Here is a 10,736-nt window from a genome sequence, read left to right as displayed (position 1 = left end):
GGCCTGTGTCTGGGATATTTTTAAAATTACAGTTCAGTGAGTTGGCCTACCCAATAAAAAAATCTGCATTTTTACACCAGGTTTACTTACCTCCATGTTTTGCTGGCTCAGGTCCCTTTTGCCGAGGTTTGGCACCGTTCAGGCCAGCACGCCTCCTTTTAAATGAGGGCCGAGCCTCTTGCCCAGAGGAAATCCATCCCCTTTTCCGGGGCTGAGGTGCAGTGGCCCGGCACCTGCCTTCCCCAGCCGTTTGGCCAAGGTCTTGGCTAGCTTCCTTGGGAGGCTGCTGCTGGTGGTCTTCGCTCTCCTGCTTCGCAATTCTTATATTCCTCCGCCTCTGCCTTATATTCCTGTTTTTGATTATTTTTCTAATTCTTACCAATAGAGCAGTACATGCAGCTAAAAAGCCACAGCCTGTAGGCCTATCTGCTATGTCTTCCTTTTCCATTTTTTTGTTTCATGACATGACTGCTTGGTCAAACATAACTAAATAATTGATCACATCTGCTGAAACGGAACTCTCAGTGTGTTCCAAATGATGATGTCACAAGTGATGATTTATGTGACTTGCCAGTGCAGCATCAGTTTGTAGTGCAAAATCAGCATTATTACATCACACCAACCATGCCCTTGCTGCTAAATTCATTTTTTAATTCCAATTCAGTTTATTAGCCATCTCAAAACTTGGAATAAACAGTAGTGATACGTATAGTTAAACCTGATTAAATAAAATACAAAGGGGATTCCAAAAAAGTTGGGACTCTGTATTTTGAGAATAAAAGCAAAATGCTGCCCTTTTCTAAACATTCAAAATGATAATGACCATGTCTTAATGATGTATTTAAGATTTTTCTGCAAACTGTGAATGGGATCATCATGGAGCTACCATATTATTGGTATATACATCATCTATACGTCATTTGTGTGTTTTTGTCATTGACAACTGCTCAATTTAAAATTGATTCACAGAGTAAAACTAAAGCGCGCATCTACCCGGCTTACCACACAGCCTATGACACCTTTGACTATGCGTCCAAGTACATTGATCCAGGTATGATGGTCTTTATTCAGTAGATGCAACATAAATTAAAATAGAGTTAATTTGTAATATCAACATCTGTTTCTCAACATCTTGGACAATTGTTTTCTTTCTTTCTTTCTTTCTTTCTTCCATTCTTTCTTTCTTTCTATCTGTCTGTCTGTTTGTCTTTCTGTCTGTGTGTCTTTCTTTCTTTCTTTGGCGTCCCTTGTTCCCTTCTTTATGTGCATGATTCTATCTGTCTGTTGCTATTCCTCCTGTCAGGCTTCACCAGTCACCAGACGGTGGGGAGGACTGCTGGCAGTGTGCTGCTGCGTCTTGCCGACAGTCTGCTGCTGCCCTTCAACAGCGCGGACTATGCAGAGAGCCTGGAGGGATACCTCAGTGTGGCCCAGGACAACTTCAAGGAAGACTTGACCGGCCAAGCCATCTCCATGGGTAGGTCATCTCACCTCACCTCACCTGAGTTATAATGGGTTATAACATCTCAATTGCAGGGTCAGTAAGCGGTTAGGGAGTATGACGAGTATCCCACAGGTTGCTGGTTCGACTCCCGACCTGCTAGGTAGGTGGGGGGGAGTAATTAACCAGTGCTCTCTTCCATCCTCCTCCATGACTGAGGAACCCTGAGCATTGTACCGTCCCGCTGCACTGCTCCCTTGGGTCGCCATTGGGGGCTGCTGTCCCTTGCATCGATGAGGCATAAATGCAATTTCGTTTTGTACAGTGAGCACTGTGTGCTGTGGAAGCACGAACGGGAGGAACCAGATGGCTCGCACGTCCACAGGCGCGCACGGCCTGGAGACCTGCGCGATGCGCACCAGAACATGATGACGTTCACATGCATATAGGGAAGTGGGGGGAGATTTGAAATGTTTTTACAGTCCTGAAGAAGGCCATTGTCGGCCGAAACATGTTGGCAATTTTTAACCTTTCCACTATGAACTAGCTGTTTATTAAAAGCTTTTTAACCAAGAAGAAGAGTGCCTTGGATATTTTTCATTGCTGTGGAGTGCTGTGTCACAATGTCAATGGGAGTTGGAGTTTCCTAGGTGGGCTTTCACTTCACTGTTGACGCAACATACCACCCACACAAACCAATCAGGGCACCTGCAGAGGTAGACAAGCTGAATTGCGAAAGTAGAATTCTTTTGATTCATGAATTAAAAATTGTATGCTCTTGCCGAAATTACATTTTTTCAAAATCACTCTTTTGTGCACATTTGACATTTTTCATTGACAGTTTTCTCACAAAAGCCAAATATCTATACAACTACTAGGAATGTAAGAACATTTGTAATGAGGCAGACATGATATTTGTCACCCAAGAAATCCAAACACAACTGTACTTCCTGTTTTTTTTTAATATTTTTTATTTAGATCCGCTGATTAATGCAGTGGCAAGATTCCGCACCGCAGCCAACAACCTGAACAGTGTCATAACTGGTCTCGACCTCTCAAACGTGACGTAAGTGAGACTTTAGGATCTTTATGATTGCATTTATAACACTTAATTTCTCTCAGGATTCTTTGAAGGAATAGTCCACCATATTTTGACTTTCACATTCTCAAATGTACTTATAAACTGCATTAGAATTGAATGTAAAATTCACCAAAGTGCAAAACAGCTATTTAATCCCATCCTGTGGTCACTTGTGGCTTGATGCTAACATTCGATGCAATACCGATTTTTTTTTCCCCATCACCCTTGGCCGATACCCGATTTCCGATACCGATATTTGGGGCCGATATGGGTTAAAAAAAAGGTTAAAAAATGACCCAGGTCTCAAGTTGAAAAATAAACATTCCTTTAACATTATCAAATTCAGGTAGAACTTGTAACATTTAAACACCCACTCTAACAATCAAGTAATGTCTTACAATCAAGTAATAAAAAAATCAAGTGCTTTTAAAAAAAACCCGAATGCCATAAAATAATAAATATTGCGTATCGGCCAAAACCACACGCGTATCGGCCGATACACTTAAAATATGCAAATATCCGCCCGATATCGGACCGACTTACTGCAAATATGTAAAAATCAAAAATGGGTGTACTGTTCCTTTAAGTGTCTCTACTCTGCTCTCCTCTGAAGTGTATAATGAAGATCTTTGCTTTGTCTGTGTTTCTCTTAAAAGGCCTCTGGAGATTCGTAAGATCAATGACCAGCTGATGCTTCTGGATCGAGCCTTCCTGGATCCACTGGCATTCCCTGACAAATACGCGTTCAGGTGAAACATTTGAAACCCCTGTTCACCTCATTCATTCATTCATTCATTCATTCATTCAACACGATTTTCCTTTTGGATTGTACCCCATTCTCTTCCTCTCCATATCCCCATGGTCATTCATTCATTCATTCATTCATTCATTCATTTATCCATCCATCCATCCATCCATCCATCCATCAAATCTTTGCCTCCCACCCCATCCTCCCATTCCCATATCCCCTACTGTTCCCACAGGCATGTTATCTGGGCCTCAAGGTCGTCAGGGTTGGCCACCTTCCCCGGTCTGGCAGATGCAGTGGAGCAGGCCAAGAGGACGGGGGCAGAGGAGCACTGGGACCAGGCCCACAGACACCTGTCCATACTCGCCCAGGCCATCACAGGAGCAGCCAGCACCATAGAGGAGGTCATATGATGAGAACAGAGGAGAGGAGAGGAGAGAGGAGGATGAGGAGGACAGGACAGGACAGGAGAGGGGATGGGAGGAGAGGGGATGGGAGGAGAGGAGAGGAAAGGAGAGGAGAGGAAAGGAGAGGAAAGGAGAGGAGAAGAGAGGAGACGACCACACAGGAGCAGAGGGTTTAAGGGAGGAGACAAGATGAGAGGAGATGGGACGAGAGTGATGATGAAGGGAGATGAGAAGAGGAGGAATACCTTTGGGAGGAGAGGGGTAGATTTAAGGAGAGAAGAGGAGAGGAGAAGAGACAAGATGTGACAAGGGAGAGGAGAGGAGAGGAGAGGAGAGGTAGGAAGATTAGAGGAGAGCAATGCAGGGGAGAGGAGACAATACGATACGAGACCAGATGAGACAAGGAAACGAGAAGCAGAGAGAGGAGACAATAGAAATAGACAGGAAAGGAGAGGAGAGGACATGAGGATAGCGAGCAAGAACGAGAGTAAGGGTTGTCTAAGGAGAGAAGAGGAGAAAAGGATCCTTTTTCACTTACAGTAGTATCTTGTAGCTTCTTCTGTGAAGCAGGAGATTACTGCCACTGGGTCCCTGCTGAGAAGGATGATCTACTGCTGTTTACATTTTCAAACACAAGGAAATCTTCATGCAGCACTGAATAGCTCTATTGCAAGCTTAGTTGAATAGGAAGACAATAATTCGGATTTTTCTACAATACTTTCTCCTACTTTCTTCTGCGTACTATACACAGATGTTTGCATTTGGCAGTATGTTGAAAATGAGTTCTAAATCATGCAGAGTGCTTTACAATAAATATTCCTTTAATAAAATATTTGATTCGTTCCTGATGGAAAGCGTTTTGCACTGCTGTCCCAGATTGTTTGGGCGAAAGCAAAGTAACAGCACCATGAAAATGAATATTGTGTTTGTTATTGATATTAGCCAGATTAAAAGGAGCCATTTGAAAGATCCATTCCCTAGCATTTCAGAGCATTTGGTCATATTTGGTATTGCTGCATTATTAAACTAAAATGACCATAGGCTACCTACTGAAATACTGACATATACTGAAAATACAACATATTTTAGGCACAAATGCAGGTGTTTATTATGCAGGTTTTTATTGCCCAGTGGACTAACCCTACAGCTCACTCCGCTGAGGTGTCTTCACCTTTTGCTTATGGAGACGATGTTACTATTTTCTCTTCAGTTTGTTAATTTGTTTGGACACTGGTACCAGAGATTCTTTAAGTATAGAGATATGCCAACATAATAGGTTTCTATGGGCACCTAAGGTGACCAGGTTCCGGTCTGCCTAAAGGGGCGTGGCATAATGCTCCTAGCATTGAATAGAGCAGTCCTCAGGTCTGCCTAGGTCTGCCTAAAGGGGGATTTCCCCCCCAATAATAGAACCCGGAAACAATGGGCCAATGGAACCTCTCTCTCTCTACTCTCTCTGCTGGTACTGTCCCACCCATAACCTGTCATGGTCACCACTGTCAGTGTTTTATAATAGTACTGCACTATATTACATTCATTTAAATGAATATACACTTTTTGAGAAGAGGTATGAAGCACCTAAGAGCGAAAACAAAATGGCTCACATATTATGTAAAAGAGTAGTTTTTTTATCACCACCGTCAGATGTCACCACCGTCAGATTTTATTCGATTTTTTGTCAGCTTGTTCTATTTGGAGGTTTTCTTTGTCAGACAAAAACCTGACGGTGTTGACATCTGACGGAAGTTTTTGACATGCTTTAATAATATGCTTACAATATGTATCTACAATTAAGTTAAAATATGAAAGTAATTATTCACTTTAATACAGTAATAAAAATGTTTTACTTCTAATTGTGTCTGACGGTGTTGGCAAAACCAAGTAAGAGCCTATATTTTATACATTGGGGAGCTTGACCAATACAATGCTGCAGAGCCAAGACCTTCGTCTATGCTAATATTCCTCTATGTTTTGGATTTGAGCAACTTTTTTTCTTTCAAAATTAAAACCTGTTCTGAAGAATCAGTGACATGTTAGCAAAACCTGAATGAGATGCTTCCAAGGAGACACATGCAGTTGTCACATTGTACAGAACAGACGCTTGCGGAAGATGCTTCTGGGAATCTAGTTCAGTCCACTTCAGAGTAAAAGTATTGTGTGGTTTCATCTCACAATAGGGAAGTTGGTGTAGTGAAATGCACAATAGTGATGATGACTTACACAATGTTTCACTACTGGACAAGTTACAACGAATTACACTGTGTGACAATAACACTGTGCTTCACAGTGATCATATGGTGAAATATGCTATTGGAGACAGTTTTCAATTAAAACCTATCAATTTTGTGTGCAGAGGCATTTCTGCATTTATGGTCCTACAGGTAACAGTGTGAAAACTGGACACATGGGAATATGTTGTGTGTTCAAAACAAACTTTTAATTAAGAAGCAATGGTAGGGTGGTATTTACTGGTCCCTAGGAGAGGAGGGGCCAGGATTGGGTCCTCATTGTATATATATGGATATGGATGTATATTGTATTGTATTAGTATACAGCCGTTCCTTTACGCTGCGTACTGACCACCAAGCTCTCACGTGCCCACCACACCGTCATCCCCGCTAGCCTCCAAGCCCCCGTGCTGGCCATGGTGCATGAGGGTCACCTGGGCATCGTCAAAATGAAGCAGCGGTGCCGAGATTCAGTCTGGTGGCCTGGCATAGATGGTGAGGTTGAGGCTATGGGGCGGAACTGCACTGCATGCCTGGTGAGCGGTAAGACGGGCCCCCCACCGGCTCCACCCCTCCAGCCGCTGCAGTGGCCAGCCACACCCTGGGAGCATGTCCAGCTGGATATCTGTGGCGAACTCCATGACGTGCCACATCACCAATGCTTCCTCGTCGTAGCCTATGACCACCACAGGTAGTTCGCCAGCGCGTCTCATGTTGGGACGGGAACTGCCTTTGCCTTTGGATCGTCTGCGGGTCCCCGTCGGCCCACCACCGTCTGCACCGCACGGCGCAGAGCGAAACAGCGCTTTGTGTGTGTGTGTGTGTGTGTGTGTATGTGTCAGGGCTTGACACTGGCACCTGCCAACCGGCCAAATGCTGGTAAAACTATCCAGTTGGCAGGTGGCTTATTCTATGGTATGATATATCAGAATAGTCTATATTCTGTACTTTGAAATTGTGTCATTTGATACACCAGGGGCAGTTACTCTGTTTCTGTTTGTGTGATTTAACACATGTGCACTCATTGTGCACTCTTCTTCTTCACTCATATTCTGAGGTTAGATGTACAGCATCAGGATGAAGAAAAAAATGTAGCTAGTAGAATAGCTGAATGGCTAGCGACTTGGGAAAACCACTAGCCGCAGTGGCCGTCAAGGGAAAAAGTTAATGCCAAGCCCTGGTGTGTGTGTGTGTGTGTGTGTGTGTGTGTGTGTGTGTGTGTGTGTGTGTGTGTGTGTGTGTGTGTGTGTGTGTGTGGGGTCTGCCGACTAGTCTCCACCTCCAAGCCATCTGTGCCTCAGGATGGAGTCGAGGCTTGGCCGTGCGGCGGGATCTTTCCTCAGGCATGTGAGAACGAGGTTGCGGCAATCTGTACAAATGACAGGGTCAGAGAAGGGGGGGGGGGGGGGGGGGGGGGGGGGGGGGGGTGTGGGGGGGGGGGGGGGGGGGAGAGAGAAACACATTGACTCTGCATGCTGTGACGACTATTCACCCAGGTTTCCTTCTTCAGCTCAGCTAAAGGGAGTGTCGCCATGCAAAAAGGGATGTCAAGGTGCAATAGGGAAAGCTCTTGTTCAGACTTACCAGGTGAGAGCTTGCGCAGGCGTGGCCGTATCTTCTTCTCCACTATGTCCTCTTCGGAGTAGAATGGCAGTACACCTTTGACCAGGTAGTAGAGGAGGACACCTAAGGACCAGACGGTGGCCTGCTGGGCCCCATAGCTGCCCTGAACGAACAGCTCAGGTGGCATGAATGCCCATGTGCCTGTAGAAGGGTTGGGGGAACAGCCAGTGGTGGATACTGGTCATCATTTTGATATAGTTTTTTTGTTTGTTGGTTTGTTTCTTTAATTCATGTTCTAGCCTGTGTCTTAAGTTTGGAGTCAAGGCATTTCTTTCTAATGGTTTCATCAGCAAATCAACATTTGAAATCAACATAATTTACCCTGACACACACACACACACACACACACACTATCAATATTGTGTCAGTCATACCAGAGAAAGACGTATATGGCCCCTCTCGCAGGAAGTCCCCGCAGCCAAAATCTATCAGTTTGACGGCCTTGGTGTCGGTGTTGATGAGGATGTTTTGGGGTTTGATGTCGCGGTGCAGAACTCCGTGGTCGTGGCAGTGTTTGGCGGCCAGCACCACCTGCCTCATGATGGCCGAGGCTTCCTGCTCGCTGGGCCGTCTTTGATGGCAATATTCGGCAAGGTCAATGCACGGCTGAGGGCGCTCCAGGATGAGGGCGATTTGGCCCTTGCCATCAAGCCAGTCGAGGAGCTGGCAAACGTTGGTATGTGCTGGCAGCCTCAACATCAGAGCCACCTCCTTCGGCACGCGAGTGCCATTTTCAGGCTGAGAGGAAGGGGAAAAGACATTTAATGGAAAGCTTCCATTGATGACCGGGTTGTTCATTAGTACCATTTTTGGATATGAATTAGGTATTAATATCTCAATGGTAAGAAAATGAATTACATACCACAGTCAAGAATGTCACCTTCGTCTTCCTCACGAATTTGATGGCCACCTAGAGGAAGATGGGGAAGAAAACTGATGAACTTTTGATTGAGAAAAGTTACGATGTAATTCTGAAAGACGGGCAAGGGTGGTGTTGCCTACTGAACCTCAGGGTTAAAAAGCAAAACGAGGCAGTGAAAAGAGTCTAACCTGTTCCCCATCTCTCTTCCTCATGCCAGCACGAACGCTGCCAAAACCCCCTTGGCCTAAACATTGTTCAACGGTGTAGTCATCTACTGTAAAACATGAAATGTTATGGTGTAAGTCCAGGACGGTAGCTTATGCAATAACCCAGGGATGCCAGACTCAGACCTGGGGGACAAATATGGCCCAGAGTAATTTTATTTGGCCCAAGAGATCATTTTAAAGGATTTATCCGGAGTTGGAACAAATTTGCCTGTTTTTTGCATGTTTGGGATGAAATACAGTCACTCTAGAGCAAAATCAAGGCAAAAGGATGCGTTTTGAGAAAGTTTGATAATATCACGTTAGCCTCGTTAGCCATATCAGTTATGCAATATGAAAGATGCGGGCATCGTTTTTCGGCGGTTACACACATTTCAAAAACACAACATTTTAAAGTCTTGCACAGCTCAAAACAACGTCACACTTACCTCGTAATATGTTGAGGGTATCCACACATAAACCGAAGTGTCCAAAGTCCTTCATGTATTCTTGAAAGGTCTGCAGAATGTGTTTTGTGAAGCTACTACCTTGAGAATATCTAAATTACAGTCAAGACAACTATTTGACACTAAAGCCCAACAAGTAGATTGCCGAGTGCGTCGCACCATCAGCTATGATTATTTCCATAGCGAGTAACCACAGCTGATGGTGCGACGCACTCGGCAATCTACTTGGTGGGCTTTAGTGTCAAATAGTTGTCTTGACCGTAATTTAGATATTCTCAAGGTAGTAGCTTCACAAAACACATTCTGCAGACCTTTCAAGAATACATGAAGGACTTTGGACACTTCGGTTTATGTGTGGATACCCTCAACATATTACGAGGTAAGTGTGACGTTGTTTTGAGCTGTGCAAGACTTTAAAATGTTGTGTTTTTGAAATGTGTGTAACCGCCGAAAAACGATGCCCGCATCTTTCATATTGCATAGCTGATATGGCTAACGAGGCTAACGTGATATTATCAAACTTTCTCAAAACGCATCCTTTTGCCTTGATTTTGCTCTAGAGTGACTGTATTTCATCCCAAACATGCAAAAAACAGGCAAATTTGTTCCAACTCCGGATAAATCCTTTAAGTTGTCCCACATGCACCGATAAAAGGTGGGGTTGCAGGTATGACATCACGTTGGGGATGTCCCCCAGGATTCTAAGGTTGAGCCTGGAGAGCCCCCAACGTGATGTCATACATAATAGTAGCCTACATATTGTTAGGATGGATAACCTGCAACCCCCACCTATAGGTTACAGATGAAATTTGGTGTGTCACAGTAATATGAGTGGGCCCAGGACGGAGAAACAGCTCACCCTCATATGCAACAGAATATGTGCAGGCACACTTAATCTATGATGGACATTTGTTTGTGAAATTTAAATATGAGCATTAAGTGTGTGTATGCACAATTTTCGTTTGGTACAAATGTTTTACAAATTTAGTTTTGTAAAAGAAATACTGAGTTTGGCCCACGACTTTGTTACAGATTTTGATTTTGGCCCTCTATCAATTTGAGTTTGACATCCCTGCAATAACCTGTAGGCCTGTGTCTGGGATATTTTTAAAATTACAGTTCAGTGAGTTGGCCTACCCAATAAAAAAATCTGCATTTTTACACCAGGTTTACTTACCTCCATGTTTTGCTGGCTCAGGTCCCTTTTGCCGAGGTTTGGCACCGTTCAGGCCAGCACATGAGGGCCGAGCCTCTTGCCCAGAGGAAATCCATCCCCTTTTCCGGGGCTGAGGTGCAGTGGCCCGGCACCTGCCTTCCCCAGCCGTTTGGCCAAGGTCTTGGCTAGCTTCCTTGGGAGGCTGCTGCTGGTGGTCTTCGCTCTCCTGCTTCGCAATTCTTATATTCCTCCGCCTCTGCCTTATATTCCTGTTTTTGATTATTTTTCTAATTCTTACGAATAGAGCAGTACATGCAGCTAAAAAGCCACAGCCTGTAGGCCTATCTGCTATGTCTTCCTTTTCCATTTTTTTGTTTCATGACATGACTGCTTGGTCAAACATAACTAAATAATTGATCACATCTGCTGAATGATGATGTCACAAGTGATGATTTATGTGACTTGCCAGTGCAGCATCAGTTTGTAGTGCAAAATCAGCATTATTACATCACACCAACCA

General features: G+C 44.3%; 1 protein-coding gene across 1 annotated transcript in view; it reads right to left on the bottom strand.

Moving 5' to 3' along the window:
- LOC134444337 (uncharacterized) overlaps window positions 1-8,660 on the bottom strand; it is a 10,971-nt gene extending 2,311 nt beyond the window's left edge. Inside the window, exons 1-7 of the mRNA XM_063193671.1 lie at window positions 8,579-8,660; window positions 8,391-8,438; window positions 7,903-8,266; window positions 7,490-7,669; window positions 7,185-7,274; window positions 6,506-6,680; window positions 91-350 (exon numbers count right to left, since the gene is read on the bottom strand). Of these exons, the coding sequence (XP_063049741.1) occupies window positions 91-350; window positions 6,506-6,680; window positions 7,185-7,274; window positions 7,490-7,669; window positions 7,903-8,266; window positions 8,391-8,438; window positions 8,579-8,602 (1,141 nt within the window). The 5' untranslated portion in view covers window positions 8,603-8,660. The remainder of the gene's footprint in view (window positions 1-90; window positions 351-6,505; window positions 6,681-7,184; window positions 7,275-7,489; window positions 7,670-7,902; window positions 8,267-8,390; window positions 8,439-8,578) is intronic.
- Between the last annotated feature and the right edge of the window lie 2,076 nt (window positions 8,661-10,736).

Source organism: Engraulis encrasicolus, chromosome 3 (assembly GCF_034702125.1).
Source record: "Engraulis encrasicolus isolate BLACKSEA-1 chromosome 3, IST_EnEncr_1.0, whole genome shotgun sequence".
Lineage (NCBI taxonomy): Eukaryota > Metazoa > Chordata > Actinopteri > Clupeiformes > Engraulidae > Engraulis > Engraulis encrasicolus.
The sequence above is the reverse complement of the archived record's forward strand: the minus strand, read 5'-3'. Positions and strand labels throughout refer to the sequence as shown.